The sequence below is a fragment of the Coffea eugenioides genome, chromosome 3 (assembly GCF_003713205.1).
Source record: "Coffea eugenioides isolate CCC68of chromosome 3, Ceug_1.0, whole genome shotgun sequence".
NCBI lineage: Eukaryota > Viridiplantae > Streptophyta > Magnoliopsida > Gentianales > Rubiaceae > Coffea > Coffea eugenioides.
Genome location: NC_040037.1, coordinates 38,780,112 through 38,797,699, shown reverse-complemented (window position 1 = coordinate 38,797,699; position 17,588 = coordinate 38,780,112). Strand labels below are relative to the sequence as shown.

The 17,588-nt window shown below is 33.9% G+C and overlaps 1 protein-coding gene and 1 long non-coding RNA gene across 2 annotated transcripts; one reads left to right on the top strand and one right to left on the bottom strand.

The window, feature by feature from the left end:
- Positions 1–1,137: 1,137 nt before the first annotated feature.
- On the top strand, positions 1,138–1,716 carry LOC113765428. The gene is made up of 3 exons (XR_003467715.1): positions 1,138–1,227; positions 1,350–1,544; positions 1,629–1,716. It is a non-coding gene; the product is annotated as an uncharacterized LOC113765428 (long non-coding RNA).
- A 1,345-nt stretch (positions 1,717–3,061) lies between these two features.
- LOC113766561 (putative disease resistance protein RGA3) lies at positions 3,062–10,102 on the bottom strand. Its single transcript, XM_027310739.1, has 5 exons — positions 6,694–10,102; positions 6,481–6,546; positions 3,961–4,074; positions 3,710–3,774; positions 3,062–3,593 (listed from the first exon to the last, which is right to left on the bottom strand). Exon 1 carries the CDS (start codon positions 10,100–10,102, stop codon positions 6,764–6,766), a length of 3,339 nt encoding a protein of 1,112 aa, XP_027166540.1. The 3' UTR covers positions 3,062–3,593; positions 3,710–3,774; positions 3,961–4,074; positions 6,481–6,546; positions 6,694–6,763.
- Positions 10,103–17,588: the final 7,486 nt, after the last annotated feature.

Here is a 17,588-nt window from a genome sequence, read left to right as displayed (position 1 = left end):
GGTTTAATTCAATTGGCATTTATTTGATAATTTATTCCTAGAATCCTTAGCCTATGATTTAAGGAACACATAAAAAATGATTGATTTAAACTAGAATAAATCTTAGACTATATAATGATTAGTGATAATTTATGAATTTATAATTTACAATGATTAATAATAAGTAATATTAGTTACAAACTTACAAATTACAATGATTAGTGATAAGTTATATTAGTTACAAACTTATAGTTTATTTCAAATCAAAATAAAACTTATTTACTTACATATGTTATTGTGAAAGTCAATATACTAATACATTGATTTGCAATTCATATACATTCACTTACAATGCTTAGTTGTCTTGTCTATACTTAAAGCCTTAAGATTAGTGAATAAAGAATATGAATTTTTATGTTAAATATGTAATGTAAATTTAGAGCACGTTTAAAAAAAAAAAAAAGAACCTTTATACTTTTAGCATAAAGAAAACTGAATAAAACACAATTAAAGGAAAAGAAATCATAAACTTTTATCAAGAACAGAACAGTTTGCTGATTGGTCTAAATTTACCAACAAATAATCTACCATTATTAACTTGAACTAAACCCACAAACAAGAAAGTAAGGTCATGAAAAGAATTTAAAATTGGAGCACAAAATTTCAATTTCTGATACGACGATATGGCGATAGTGATGGCGATGGTGATAGCGGTGGTGGGCTGAAAATAATCGAAAAAAAAAAAAAAAAGAAGAAGAAACTTCACCGTGCTTTCCTGATGAAGAAATTCAGACACCACAATAGCAGTGGCGAGCTCTGGTCGGCAAACAATAACTCCTCCCTTTTTAGTTCTGGCGTTGGATTTGCTTTTCTTTTCATTTTTTTTCCTCCATTTCTTCTTTTTTGTTAAGTGGATGATTATGAAGATTGTGAAGGGATTTTGTATAGGAAGAGATGTTGATTAATGATTCTACGGAATGAAATGTCTGAAATGAAAGAATAGCAGCAATTGTGCAGGAGAAGGTGAAACAAGGAATGCGTGAATATTCACAATTATATGGAGAATTTAGCAATCAGCTTTCAAGCATTTACTCATATATCATCCAGAGCTTTGTTCCAAATCTTTAGGCTGTAGCACCTCTTTTGATAGCTGATGTGATGAGCACGCGTTGCTGTCAAACTAGCAGTCGCTGCTGTTAGTTCAATATTGGCATTACATTGGAATGTAAATCACTTGCTTCTTCAAATGTAAATCACTTGCTTCTTCAAATGAGATATCTTTCTTTTCACTTACTTATTCTTCATTGTGCAGTCAATGTGTCAGGAGGCATTCAGATTGCTTATTCTTTGCTTTGTGTTCCTTTCTTCAGATCCACAAAACTCACACCTTTGCCAGAAACTCTTGTAGATGGGAAGCGCCAAATTTTTTATCAGGTCAGAATTTCTCATTTTACTTGTGTTTAACTGTTAAAATTATTTGTGCTTGCAATTATCAGATGGAGAAGAACAGAGGGTTAACTCGTGCTCGGAAGAAGCTAACCAAAAATCCAAGAAAGAAGCACAAGGTATCTGGCAATGACTGCTGATCTTTTTTCTTTAAACAAATTAAACTCCCAAATACATAGCTGGTGTATCTCTCTTTCTCACAGTTGAAACACCAAAAAGCAGTGGTGCGTCGGAAGGGACAAGTGCGAGATATCAGGAAGCCAACTGCTACTTATGGTGGGTATTAATGCAGCAATCAGCCGCAGCATTAGGTTTAAGAGCTAGTCATTGCGGTGCTGCATTTGCATTTTTGGAAATAGGATGTTGTTTTATATACATGTTTTTGCAGTAATTATCATGTTGAAGAGGGAATTTTAGGTTGAGGGAAGTTCATGTCCGCTGTCTATTTTTTAGTAGACGTACAATTTTTGTGATTGTGACAAAAAAGTTTTGGAGTTTTCAATCAGATCTTACCTTCATGCATTCATGGTCCAATAAGTAGTACATATAATATAAGCTCTTACTTCCTTGGTGCTCAACATTCTAGTAAACCTGGTAGTAGTTTCATTTTATCATATTTGATGATACTACTAGATATGTGTGGCTTACTGTATCTTTTAGCTCCATCTGCCAATCATTATCTGTGTAATTACCTGTTTAAGAAATAAAAGTACCTTTTTTGGTGACCTGTTATCAGATTCATTTACACTTACATCAGAAAAAGTGAGAAGGAACCCTTCGATTACTTATGTGTTTGTGTGTGTGCTGGAGTTTTTGTTTATTTCAATTGATATTATTGTTGAAAGCAGGAAATGTGGTGGTGCCTTTGTTTTCACCATGGGATTGTAGATGTTTTCACATCAGTACTGTTTCTGCTCCAATATTCCGGGTCTGGTAACGTGTTAAAATGAATCAATGCATAAGTACAGCTAGTTCTGGAGTTTAGGGGGGAGAGAGGAAAAATTAGTTTTAGACACAAAAAATGATAGGAGATGAGAAGCAAGAGATTAGAGAGCTTTTAAATCTTGTTTTTAGAGTTCAAGAGATGAAAGAAATGGTTTGGTAAATTTAATGCTATCCTATTTTATATATTTTTGAGGCTAAAAGTTGCATTTTGGTAACTCTAATCCATTTCTCACCAATTGGACACTTTCTTAACTGTGGCTCCAAAAGCCATCCGCTCATATCTGTCCATTTTTATGCTTTCCATCCTCATAAAAACTCAAAATGGAAACTTGACATTTCTTCTCATGTCTCCTCTCTGTCGATGCTTATATTGTGCAGACAAAGTGGTTTGTCTACTAACAGAGACAGTAACTCACATCCACTCGTTGACCAACCAAACAATGAGAGCCATTGAATTGGTGGTATCTTAAAGTTTGGTACAGCTGACATGGAAAAGTTTAGTTCTGATTAAAAATATAAAGCTTGCAAACATAGCTAGCAAAGTTTTGATTGTAGTAAATGATAGATTAAGATACAGAAACCTATCAGCTTGCAGGCGAACACATCATCAAGAGTACTAGTCTCCAAAAACAATAATGTTGGTAGATGTTCTGTGTTCACATTTCTAATCGTACATTTCTTTCCTCTAATATAACAAATTTTGCAAATTCTTTTGGCACCAGATTTTCCAAAACTCAAATACATTGTGCAATGTTCCAATACTCAATTCACTTTCACGTATAGCAACAAGGGTCTGTCAAGCAAAATGCCAAAAGATTGTATAGCATCATGAGACTGAATATACATAACTGAAGATAGCATATTATAGAATACACAGAATTGACTAAATCATTAACACACTCAGTGTAGACTTCAGTTTTCTTAGAATTTAAGCAGATTGTGACAACTTAGCATCCAATTAGAATATGATCAAAGTAGAAAATCTCATAGCTCTTGCATCACTCACTGTTGGGGCAGCTCCCCTTGTGACATCATCTTCCCTATAAATCAAAAGATACGCATCCTATATCCACTCAAGCCTTCTGGTGGATTGGTGGAAGGATTACCACTCAAGCTTTTTGCATTTGCCAACTTAGAACCCTTCAACAGACGAAAGCTTCTCAATTCGACTAGGTTATGTTTCTTTAAAAGGGCTGACAAGCCTCATTTGCAGCAGTTGTCATCTAAATGGAAACAAATTTGGTATCTGTTAGGTTAAGTGCAATAGTAAATACACTCCAGAAAAGTGGAAATAATAGACCTAGGAAGTAGATGCATGATTATGGGAGCAAGAACATACCACAACTTAAAAATCCGACCAGTGGCTTTCCCATGTATTGCTCATCCATAGCTCTGTTATTTAACCTTGAAAACCATGGGTGGAAGATTCAAAATTTCAGACAAGTTTAAAATAAATGGCAATTTAAGAAGATCTTACTAATTCTATTGTTTATGAAAATTCACGAAGCCATAAAGAAATCAGCAGTATTGACAAAAGTCAAACAAATTTTCTAAAACCAGAGAATTTTCATCACAAAGGGAAGTGTGTACCTCATGCATGAGAATCCCTGCAGCTAGCCAGAATGATCTGTCGTTGTCAGCCTCATATATTCTTCCACAATTTATCAATCTGAGAGTAGACTCTCAAGCTAGACTCAAAACCGCCTACAACCACGGGAAGAAATGGCATCAGATCAGAAGCTATATAGTAAGCATACACCACTGTAGAAAGCATTACACTCATGCTGAATTGTAATTTAACGTTCTCTATATGGAATTAAAGTGCAAGAATCTTCCTCTTGGGAGAGAGCCCAGATAAATCCCTCCAACAAAGGAAGCTTTCTGCTTACTTTTTGTAGTGCAACTGTGAAGGAGGTTTTGAACTAGGCTAGTTAAGACCTCAATCTTGGGAGGTCTTGAACTAGGCCAGATATAGAAGAGGTTCCTCAATATGTGCAATGACTCTGCTGTTCACAGAGTGTTCTTTGAGCCAAAAAGTAGCTACCATCAGGCACCAACAAAGTTAGAAAAATTAGTAACATTCAATTCTTAGAAGATTACAACATAAATGAGCGCTTACTTTTTAAAGGAATGAAGTGTAGATTTAGATCTTGAGTAGTTAATACTAACATCAATATAAGAGGATAAGTAGCTGGCTAAATTATTCTAATTCATTAAACTTGACTTTTGTTCCTTGGAACCCAGCATCTCAATGTTTTTGGTTGCGCCAAATTTGTTATGAATAGATTAACATCAGGTTACTAAGGTCAGAAACCCTTTTGCACCCACAATATAGCCAAATTCAAACTTCATCTAAGTGATCAAGCTATTTAAACAACGTATCAGGACTCTAGATTTTGTTCAAGACATCCTGTTTCAATAGAAATAGTCCTCTTAGATTTGAGAAACAAAATCAAAAGTCCACAAAAACATAAATATCAAGAAACAGGTAAAAAACAAAATGATAAGGCTGATAGAGGATTGCACCAGCATTTATGGTACCAAAACCCTTCCCAAAATTTCTAAGCAATTTCAATTTCGAAAACCAGAGAGTTCATTTTGTAAGAATTCATTAGATAACAGAAAAAACTGAATTTGCAAGATACCTCAAAAAATAAAGTCAATAAATTTACTTGATATTTAAGTCATGCCTTAAAGTAGTTTTTTGATATTTCTTCCCAATGGGTTTCTGCAGCATTTGATGCTACAGCAGAAATGGCAAACGAAATAAAGCCACACTACTTCCACGAATTAACAGGTTAACTTCCCTGAGATCCTGAAAGGGAGCTGGAAGAGATGATTTACCAGAACCATATAAAGCCCAAACCAGTGTTATCCTTATCACTTGAAATATTGACCTTTTTCAAGTTCATAACTTTAAAGGCTAACAATCTCCCAGTACTATTACAATTTGTTCGAAGAAAGTAACACATAGGATCATGTTGAAAATCATGCTAAGTTTAGAATCTCCATGGAAGCATAGGGAATTCAGTTTACTTCATGAAATGCATTCTTTAAAAAAAACAGTTTGAGGAAAAAGCTCTTACTTTCAGCTATAAGTGAAAATCCTGAGCTGAATGGAAAACACTGGTAGAAAATGTCACTTTTTCATTATGTTACAAATCTTTTACTAGAAAGATACCCAAAAGAATGTATGCTTACATGAGTTGCCAAGCTTGTCCACAGTCATTCTCACGTAAAACATTCTTAAAACTTCAAAGTAATAGTGGTGTTAGTTGGCTACTTCAATTGTCAATCCTTACAATCTCACATGCACATTACTCGTGTCGAAATTTCAAACTAGAAATATGCAAGGATGAATAAGTAAATGCCAAAATAAAAGAGTAACCATGAAGATTGACTCTAAGGAGTTAATGGCAGGCTGAAATAGCTTCTGTAGTTAAATATTTTTGACATAGAGGACCACTCATACAAAATTTACCATTTATAGAATTTCAAAAGACACCAACGCAATCTAGGAATTTGTTTGAGCTAAAAGCAAGACTTAAACTAGTCTGAAACCTTCACCACTGCATATAGACCAAATTTGAATTAACAATTCACTGAAATAATCGACGATGCAAATGTAAAAAACAAATGGAGATAAAGGATTGATATGGCATACTAAATGCATAAGCAAAGTAGAAAGAAAAATAAGATGATCAAATTTGATCAAACATACTTTGGTGGATGCTGAAAAGTTAGCATTATTCATAGCAATGAATTTGCAAACTTTATGTTGCACACTATAAACTGCAAAATTTCGAAATTATTAGCTGTAAGAATGACCTGTAGTTACTATTTTCAAACATAAGCTATGATAGCTGAGAAAGGTTTTGGATGACCATAGCTAATACAACAATTATGTTTTCCGACCATATTGCAATAAATTTCAGAAATGGCCTCACAAAATTTCTCTCATTAACAAAGTTCCAAATAATGTTAATCCTTTAACATCTTGAAAGACACAAATATTGGAGGAAGTAAAACATGGTAGTAGATCACAAAGGAATATCTGGAAAGTGCTAATTCAGGGACAAAAGATCACACAAACATAAATGAAAAGATTACCTAGAAAGCAAAAGCGCACAGGACGAAGGAAAAATAGTTCGCATCAATTATTGAGTAGAAGTTAGGCTGCACAAATGAGATTTGATTAACAAATATTATCAATACATTTCCGCTGTAAATACAAAGAAAAGATTTTAAGGGAAAAGAAATATAGATAGATAGAAGAAGCAAAATTAATTGAAAAAACTGTGAAGTAGTAAGACAGAGGAATACCTAGTAGCTTTAATTGGGAAAACTGACGTTATTTATGAGCTTCAAATGGGGATTAGCCTCTGATTTGCTGCTAAACAATTACAGTATCAGAATTGGATTCGGTGGTGCTGCTACTGCTGCTCTCTGGTTTACATCTTTCCTTTAGAAGGGGGCACCCGCGAATCTCCAGGTATCTTAGTCTGGTGAGGCTTCTCATAGATTGGTGAGAGGGTAAATTCTCTAGCTTTTCACAATCCCAGAGCCTAAGTTGTTCAAGTGACGAAAGCTTCCCAAACCAATCGGGCAATGATTTCACTCCAAAACCTCGTAATAAAAGAGTTGTTAGGGCAGAGAGGCCCTGAAGTTGCTCGGGCAGAGATTCCCAATGAGACCATCCACGCAGATTTAATTCTGAAAGGGAGGGGAAGTAGGGGTGCGGTGGTGGGAGAGCATCAAAGAGGTATAGGAAGGAATGCAACTCTGTGGTTTCTGAGAATGGTCCAATCCATAAGGTTCTCAAGCTTGTAAGAGAACAAAGCTTCCCCTTGGGCAAGTCCGTTAATTTGGAACAATATGCTATGTCCAGGTAAGAGAGAGAAGGTGTTCGGGTTAAATCAATTGGAAAGGAGATCAGATTGGGGCAGCAGTATACTTGCAATCTCTCGAGAGGTAGAAGAGGAGGAGGAGGAGAAGCAGCGGAGAGGGAGGGCGGAGGAGTGGAATCCCTCTCTGACTCAGATAGCTGGGGGATGGACAAGTGGGTCAACCCAGGGCAATAGGAAATTTCTAATTCTCGCAAGGCAGTGAGGTACTTGTCTCCCTTGGGGATTGAAATCGACTCGAGTGAATGGCAACTCCGAACAAGTAATTTCTCAAGGGACTCAAGACCAACCAAACGTTGAGTAGCACTATTGTCAATACAAGTGTGTGGTTGGCTCGACTCAAGCACTGTTTGGGAATTTGGACCTTCTAAAATTTGAGGAACATCAGACGGAAAATCCAAGAATTGGGTCAAATCATGACACCTTCTTAACTGGAGATCTGCAAGATTTGGATTGTTTTGAAATAACACATTTGGTAGCTCGGTGAACCCTTGCTGAATGGGAAGAACAGTGAGAGGGCTAACTCCGATGTGCAATTTCTTGAGACTTGGAAAATGACTTGGAAAAGTTGCTAGTCTGAGGCAATCTTCAATCTCTATCGTCTCAAGGACAGGAAATACCATCAATTCTCTATCATGAACTTCTGCTTCCGTCCATTCAGTCAAATTGCGATTGTCCCTTAGAATGAAATGTTCAAGCGCTGGAAACAATTTTAGGGGACTTTGACTGCTGCTTCCACTATGTATGGTTGATTCTCCATAAAAAGAAGGTCCTATGCTTGTTATGCCATCAAGTCTTTCCAAGTGAAGAGATCTGAGGGAGGACATGTGCCCAAGAGTTGGTAACTCTTTGCAGTTTGTGCAATTTCGCACTTCAAAGTGCCTCAAATTCACCAAATTCGTGAAATTTTCTGGAAACTTTGTCAATGATTTGCAACCTTCAACTCTTAATGTCTGCAAATGATAAAGTCGACAAAGAGAGTCTGGCATTATTTTGATTGAAGGTCTGGATAAATCAAGGTACCGCAAATGAGTTAGCTTCCCAATTGATTTAGGAAGCTCCTTGACACTTGATGACCTTAAGCTCAAAACTCGCAACATAAAAAATGATATCTCTCTATCATTAAGTGATCTGTCTTCCAACAAAAATAATGTTGTAACACACTTGAACCTTTCAGGGGATGGAAATGGCATTTTTTCTCCACTTCTCTCCAGTGCAAGATACTGGATGGGAAACATCCCCTGGTCATCACTTCCAGACTCTGTCAACCTCAAAGTTTTAGAACTGGAAATGGATTGCACCATATCATGCACAAGATCATGCATTTTGCAATTCACAACATTCCCATACTTATCCTCCTCTGCATCTTGAAACAAGTTACTATCCAACAAAATGGTAAAATACATGTTACCGACTTCCTCCATACACATATTATTGTTTCTTGGATTTGAATAAAGAAATCCTTCTGCTGCCCAAAGTTGGATCAATTGATTCTTTTCCATTTCAAAATCCTTGGGAAAAATTGAACAATATGCAAGACATTTTTTAAGAGACGGATATGGCAGATGATCAAAGCTCAACTTCAAAATTTCATGAATGCCATTATTTTCACCTCTTTGAAGCCCACTCTCTAATTTCTGCCATTCATCTATTTCCTTGTTGCGCAGCATGCCCCCGAGAACGCTTGCAGCTAATGGTAAGCCTCGGCATTTTTCTGCAATCTTCAAACCTATATCTTCTTGCAGTCTATTTGGCACTTTCCTAGCACCCAATGCATTTTCTTTGAGAATGAGCCAGCATTGATCATGTGATAATTGTTTCAAGGAATAATCTTGAGGAGAAGAAATTCTCGTGATGGTTGCCACTTCTCGCTCACGAGTGGTCACAAGAATCCAGCTCCCCATGGCTTGGCTAGTACCCCTCAAAGACCCAAGAAACTCATTCCATAGTCCGGAATCCTTATTCCAAACATCGTCCAAGACCAGTAGATACCTTTTACCGTCCAATAATTTCTTGAGCCGATTGACTTTGGCTTCCCTACTCTCAACTCCGGTCATTCGCTCTTCCAATGATTCTAGCATCAGCCCAAAAATCCTATTGGTATTGAAATCATCCGACACGCATACCCACATGCTCTTCTTAAAATGTTCTTTAATCTTTGGATCATTATAAACTTTTCGAGCCAATGCAGTCTTTCCGATCCCGCCCATCCCTACTATAGGGAGAACGGAGATAGTGTCATCATTATTTGGGGCAGTCAACATTTTTACTATTGCTGAGACATCATTTTCTCTTCCAACGAAACCCGTATCAACAGCAACAGAGTCACTCTCTCTGTTCTTTATAAATCCTCCTACATTGGGAGGAGGAAGAACACGAGGCGCATCTGTAGCTCCAGTCTGTGGCTGGAGGCCAAATTTCCTTGCTTCTTCATTGATTCTTTTCAAATCCATATTGATTTTCTGAATCTTGCAGGCCATTTTGCAACGAAATGCAATGGGATTGGAGAGTGAGAAGAAGAAGCATACCTTCCTCTTCATTTGGTTTTGAATCTCAACTTTGCGCCGGATCATCTCATAGCTGATGTCATCCAACAGATTACCAGCATCGAAAGCCACACGTTCAAGCTTCTCCAGCCAACTCTTCACGAATTCAGTCACCTGTCTTTTCTCTGCATCATGAAGGAGAGCCTGGATCAGAGTCAACGTATCCTTCAGTTTCTCCAAGTCTTTCTTGAATGCAACAAACCGGCCAATTTGTTCAGAAGCCAAATGTATTGCCTTCTCCACTAGAACTTCTACAATGGGACCAAGTAGTGCATCCGCCATCAGGTCAGGTCGATATCTGGGAGAAAGAGAGCATTTGATAGTTTTGAGAGTGTGGAATGGAACCGGGCAATTTGCAAGTTTGAAGGTGAGAACGAGTTGAATGTAGCAGTCGGTGAAACCAAAAGTCTACGAGTAGTTGGTGGTGGTTTTTAATCTTTTTTATTTATTCGTACTTTCAGCTTTTGAAAACTCATTTTAGAATTTGCTGCAATAAAAGGAAAACGAAGGAAGAAAATTCCCGACAACATATCACGTGATAGACACGACAGGAAAGGAAATGAATTCTTTACTTTAACAAAAAGTTGCCATTTACGTACAAGTCAGAGTCTCAGACACTATTTGGATAGCTCGTTATTTATAAAAAATTATTTGATTGTATAATAAAAATATTTTTTAATTATATTTTAATTTTTTTAATTATCTTTTTATCCCATAACTCGTATACGTTACATCATAAAAAAATGTTACAATAGTATTTTTTAAAAATATTATCCCAAATACTCTCCTATCAAGCTATCTGCACAACTAAAATATAAAATCAACTCAGTACTACATCCGGTGTTTGTTAATCCAATCATTTGTTTGTGTAATTTTTTTTAATTATGGCTCTAAATCTAGAGGAAGGCATCGGAAATTGGATGGGTAATCTTGATTTGAAATCTAAACTACCTGGTTTTGTGGGAGTTGTCTTGTAGTTGCTATTTTTATGATTAGTAAGCTTAGATATGGAAAATTATTTTGAAAGGAGTTGTCTTGTAGTAAGCTTTGTGGGAGTTGTCCGTAATCATGGAAGGACTTCCGATTTCCTTAGGATCTGTTTGGATAGTATATTATTTGCAATTTTATTTGAAATAATTACTGTAATACTTTTTGTGATGTGATGTATGTGAGATAAAAAGATGGTTAAAAATATAAAAAGATGTATTAAAAATTATAATGGTGATGTAAGCAAATAAATTTGGCTAAATAATTGGCTGTCCAGTTTCTTAGGCCGTAATCATGAATAGAGCGAAAAGGAAGTACTCGACAAATTGCATCTTTAACTCCAAAACTTAATATAGTTTCTTTTAATTTCACCATTTTTATAAAGGACTATTAAAATTTGTTTCTTATCATATTTAACCATTTTTAGGCATCTACAACTACGCCGTCATGTTTTCCATCCTATTATCAATACCAAATAGCATAAAAATGTACTCTTCTATAATTATTGTTTCTTGATTTTTCATAATTTTATTGTCATTCATTGACAATACTTTTCATAATTCTCATGAACTTTTTGTATTTATTACTTATTAACCATTACAAGTTAAAATTTGTATCTTGTAAACAACTAATACATCTGAAATTTTAGATTTCATTCATTAGCAATTATGGAAATTCATAAGACAAAAAGGAATTCCATCGTATACCCCAAGTCAGTGCACCTATAATATGAAGAAACTATCAATGAGAGAGAAGATTACCTGGTCTCGGAGCAAAAAGATGGGAAAGAGTATTATAGCACTGTTTTCTCTCTAACAGTAGTGTCAGCCGTTGTTGCGAAGATAAGGAAGAGTGAGATGAATTTTTTTATTGAGTGGGGTTTTATAGGGAGCCATCGAAAATAATTTTTTTTCTTAGGAACTTTTTAAGGGTAAAACTGTCATATTGTAAAAGTATACTTAAGCCTTCGCCTTTTCCTACCATTTCAACCCAATTTTCGTCGGACGACATTTTGGCTTTGGGAGGGAATCAGGGAAACGAAATCCATCCAATTCTTTTGTTAGCTTTCCCACAGTTTCTTCCAACCGACAGAAATTAAAAAGTTTCTGACCAGAAATTTTCTTTTCTGACCGTTTCTTGCCTTCCAAAGAATCCAAACGTGTTTTTTCCCCAAAGAAAGAAAATAAAATTGTTTTGCTGTTCTTAAACAATTTTTTTTTGACTCAGAATTAATTTCCCTAAATTTCACAATAGCCTTAAAAGAAATTTTAGAATTCAACACTTGTCCCAACCCTCTCTCCTGTCCTTTCACATTCCTTCTTGTTTCTTGGACTTGTGGGTTGCTTAATCTTTTTTTTTTTTCCCGAAACGATAAAACTTTTCATTTATACTTCATAAACTATACAGTATCTGAGCAACGACTCAAAGAGACTTTACAAAAGTGTACCTTGACACTTAAGGAGAGACATAGAGTCTCTCCTCATCCATTAGTATGCATACTGCATATTTACTGATCCTAGTACTTAAATCCCTATTACCGGTATTTGATATGCAAAAAGAGCACATTTGAAACAAGTTAGCTAAACTTATGATGTCTTCCACTTAAGGGTTGCTTAATCAACTTCTTGATTTTCGATGGATTGATTGAAGTTTTAATTATTTATTTATTCGACATATACTAAATTTTCTTTTTTCAATGCTCCATCAATTTGTTAACCATTTCTTTTCTTTCCGATATTAGGACTGCATGGTTATCATTATATTTGGGATTTTAAGAATGCGAAATATTTTTTGAGATAATTAAGCAATCCAGTACAAAAGATTAATTGTTTGGATAGGGTATTATTTGAAATATTATTTGGAATAATTACTGTAGCACTTTTTGTGATGTGATGTATGTGAGATAAAAAGTTGATTGGGAATATAAAAAGGTGGGTTGGAAAATGTGTTTATGATGCAAGCGAAATATTATTTGGAATAATGTGTGTATCCAAACACTAAGGTATGTGAATTGACCGTCAAAGATGGAATTCGATTTCATCAAGAAAAGGAAAAAAAAAGGCAGATGGAATTTAATTTCTCAGCATCTAACTCTGAAAAATTATAGCTTGCATCTACTAATTGGGTTCGCATTGAAAAAGAATTACACTTGTTCGTTGTTTGGGACCTTTTTCTGCTTTCTTTTCACAAGTAGACAAACCCGTACGAGATCCATGTGCTTTTCTATCTTGTGCTTGCATTGGATTCCCATTATTATCTCAGATTGACTGAGGCCATGCTCAGAAGTCTGAACCAATAACGAAGTCACTGGGCCATTTCAATAATTCAGTCTGGGTGGATTGAAAAGGAACTTACAACCATTTCCACGCTCATCCATGGCAGCAGACGCGTTTTCTCTTTTTTTTTTTTGTTGTGTTTTTAGGCTATTTTTTACTTTTGTGTTTTTAGTCTAACCTTGAGAAATTACTGCTTGCATTTACTGTTTGGACTGGCATCGGAATAAAATTTCACTCATTTGGTGTTTGGTAACTTTTTTTTTTTTGGCTCTCTTTTACGGCAATAAAAAGGTATAATGTGATAAATTTTGTACCACTCGATTTATCATTTATGAGTGGAGTCATAAATCTGATCTACCCAAACTTTTGCCTCTTTTCATGAGTAGACAGACTTGTACGAAAAAAACAACTAAGCAGTGTACGAAAAGTGTAAAAGACTTCGACTAAACAAAGGATGACTGAGTGAGTCTATGTGGCAAGTCTGAAGCAATAATGAACTTGCTAGGCCATTCCAATAATTCAGTGTGGGTTTTGACCGAAAAAAAATCAGTGCGGGCAGGAATCAAAAGGAACTTACAACCATAGTCATCCATGGTAGGTGGCTAGACGCATTTCGTTAGATGCATTTTAGATTTTTTTAAAATAATTTTTGTGCTTTTAAGCTAATCTGACTAACTTTTAATTTTGTCCCTAATTTCCATTGAGCAGCGATTTTGAAAAGATAAAGGGTTAAGCACACCTTCTGATAAATTTTTTATTTTTTATTATCTTTTAAACACGATGAGTTTAATCTACTCCTATTTCCACTTTTTCTTTTTAATTTTTCCTAGCAAGAGAGGGAAGGAGATGAGTGATTTGAAATCAGGACCTCTAATTTTTAGAACTTCAATCTTAACTATTAGATCAAAACTTCCTCAGCACACCTACTTCTACTCCACACAAAAGTCATAATTATTTTTTAATTTCACGTACATCACATCATAAAAATTACTATAATAATTATTTTAAATAATATTCTATCCAAACACATCACTACTATTCATTTTTTTATTGTCCTCCATTTTTTTATTTATTGATTTGTTTGTAACAAAAGAACTTAACAATAAATTAAAAAAATTTTAATTTTTATGTATCAAGTAAAATGCATGCCAATGTTGACATCAATTTGCATGATTGAAGTGTTGGAATTGAAGCAATTAGGTATAATCCACCAAAGAGGCACGTCAAGTTTTTTATGGAATTCGAACATTTGCTTTTATTGGTTTCAGGATGTTGTTGCGGTATGTTTAGGAATCAGAGAAGAGGTGTGGAAAGTTGCTGCGGTATGATTGTGACCACAAATGATAGGGGAAGTGTGGGTGATGGACACCTGTAAAAGGCTTCTTTACCTGCAACCTGGAGGGCTGTTGGGTGTTGGGGGATTACAACTGCAAATGTAAAATGTGGAGTGCCTAAATTAGGCAACTTCCAAAGTGAGGGGGTCGTACGCTGAAGTAAGGGCAGGGAAAAAAGGGGCGAAGCTTGGCGGATAAGCTAACACGGTATGCATAGTAATAAGGAAGAAGCGCGAAATCGGACGAAAGCATTGAAAAGTGGGGTTCTTTTAATAAACACCGACGTGTTTATTTTGTATGCTTTCCGATAAATGAAGTACTCAATTTAAGAAAATTGGGTACTCCTGACCGTATGATGGACGAAAGCCATAAAGAGCTGGTCGTTTATAAGACAACGGGTTTAACTATACTTTTTTTCCGATAAATACATTTCTATTTAAGGCACCTTGCTACTCTGTTCGTGTAACGGTCCAAAAGACATAAAGAGCTGGTTTTTTATTCAACAATGGGATTATTTTCATTTTATCTGATAAAACATTGTGTCTTTAAGGCACCTTGGGTATTATGTTGTTGTAAGAGAGGAAAGCCATAAAGAGTTGAAACTTTTAAATTGAAACACACGTTTGAATATATGAATGGGCCTCTACGGAAATGGGTTTAATCTTTACTTATAATGGGGGAAAGCCATATAGAACTGGTTTTATTATCGAAAAATGCATTTCAATATAATGTTGTCAGATAAATAAATATTTATTTAAGGAAAATGGGTACTCCGTTCTTATACTTTTTTTCGATAAATACTTTTATACATTTCTATTTATTAGTAAGAATTACTATTTATGTAAAAACTTACTATTATTTGAACTAAACTTACTCTTTTAAAAGTAAGTTTATAAAAGTAGTAATCTACTTATTTAAAATTAAGTTTAATATTTATTCCAATTTACCTTTTGAGGTATAAAAGTTAGGAATAATTTCAGAAACCTCCCCTGAGGTTTCTGACATTACACTTACCTCCCATATGGTTTGAACAATTACACTGACCTCCCCTGAGTTTACTAATCCTTTACAAATTCAGTCCAAATGATTAAAATATTATTTTAGAGAGTGAAACTAGAATTTTGTACCTGATTTGTCCTTTGTACCACATGTCCAATGAATGGCAAAGTATTACAAATTAATTAACAATTAATAAACTTTAACGAGCGTAGTTTTATAGGCAAATACGTATTGCCTATTTAAAGTACCAGCTCTTTACATGTATTTTACTTTCAAACATTTACTTTATCACAAATATTTATTCTCAAATACAGATTTGTATTTACTCTCAAATATTTAATTTTTGTTAAATACAAAACCTACCAGTTTTTCTTCCGTAGAAATATTAATATAACATTTTTTCAATTTTAGTTACAAATATTTATGTATTTAACATAAATTAAATGATTCAGAATAAAATACTCATAAAGAGCTAATACTTTACTCATGTAATGGATGAAAGCCATAAAAAATTAACATTTTATAGGCCATTTCTTTTTTTAAAATTTAATTTATATTAAATAGATAACCTATCGATTTTCTTTTTGCAAAATATTATTGTAACACCTTTTAATTTTTAATTACAAATATTTATATATTTATTATAAATTAAATAATTAAAAATAAAATACCTGTAAAGAGACGGTACTTTAAATAAGTTATGCGTATTTGCCTATAAACTAACACTCCTTACTTAAATCAATAAACTACACTCCTTAACTTAAATCAATAAACTATACTCCTTACTTTAAATAGTGTAGTTTATAGGCAAATATGCATATCCTATTTAAAGTATCGGCTCTTTACAGATATTTTATTTTCAAATATTTAATTTATGATAAATATATTAACATTTGTAATTAAAAATTAAAAGTGTTACAGTAATATTCTTGCAAAAAAAATCAGTAGGTTATCTATTTAATATAAATTAAATATTTTTTTTAAAAAAATAAATGGCCTCATAAAATATTAATTTTTTATGGCTTTCATTCATTACATGAGTAAAGTATTGGTTCTTTATGGATATTTTATCCTGAATCATTTAATTTATGTTAAATACATAAATATTTATAACTAAATTGAAAAAGTGTTATATTAATATTTCTACGGAAGAAAAACTGGTAGGTTTTGTGTTTAACAAAAATTAAATATTTGAGAGTAAATACATATCTGTATTTGAGAATAAATATTTGTAATAAAGTAAATATTTGAAAGTAAAATACCCGTAAAGAGTTGATACTTAAATATGTAATATGTATTTGCCTATAAACTACGCTTCTTAAAGTTTATTAATTGTTAATTAATTTGTAACACTTTATCATTCATTGGACATGTAACACAAAGCACAAATCAGGTACAAAATTCTAATTTCACTCTCTAAAATAATATTTTAATTATTTGGACTGAATTTGTAAAGGATTAGTAACCTCAGGGGAGATAAGTGTAAATGTCAGAAACCTCAGGGGAAGTTTTTGAAATTATCACTAAAAGTTACTAATCTATTAGGCTTAACTTACTATTTTAGATAGGAAACTTATATTACTTCCATAATTTTAGGTGTTATTCTATTTACATGAATATGTCCAACAATAAATCAAATGATCGCTAAAAGTGCAACAACATGTTATATTAGGTAAAAACTATTTCGCTACCATAACTATCATTTAGTATATCTATATGTATTGCTGAGGGGGTTTTGGATAGGGAGCTTCCAAAATTGTCAAAAGTTTGAATGCTATTTTAATAGAATTTTACATTTTTATAATTAAAAAATGTTTATCTCTTAACTAATCGTGTAACCGCTCCTACAAATCCTATAATTATGCTCATATTTTTCCCACATTTCCCGCACGTTTTTTTCACTACCCCGTAAAATTCAAACTCCTAAACTTTAACTAACAGATAATAACCACCCCTGTAAAATGATATCTGCAAATTTCAATTCACATCTCACATTTATTACTGACACTTATCATATCACTGATAGTAATAACTAACCGTTAATTTAAGAAATTCGCAACTACGAAAGTCAAATATCCAAAATTTAGTAGCCTGTTTAAATTACAATTTTCACAATTCAACGTATCTTATTGTCATAATATATTTTACTCTCACAATCATTCACAAATTATA

Excerpts from the sequence above, each read along its gene's own strand:
- LOC113766561 (XM_027310739.1), bottom strand. The coding sequence starts at position 10,102 with ATGGCGGATGCACTACTTGGTCCCATTGTAGAAGTTCTAGTGGAGAAG.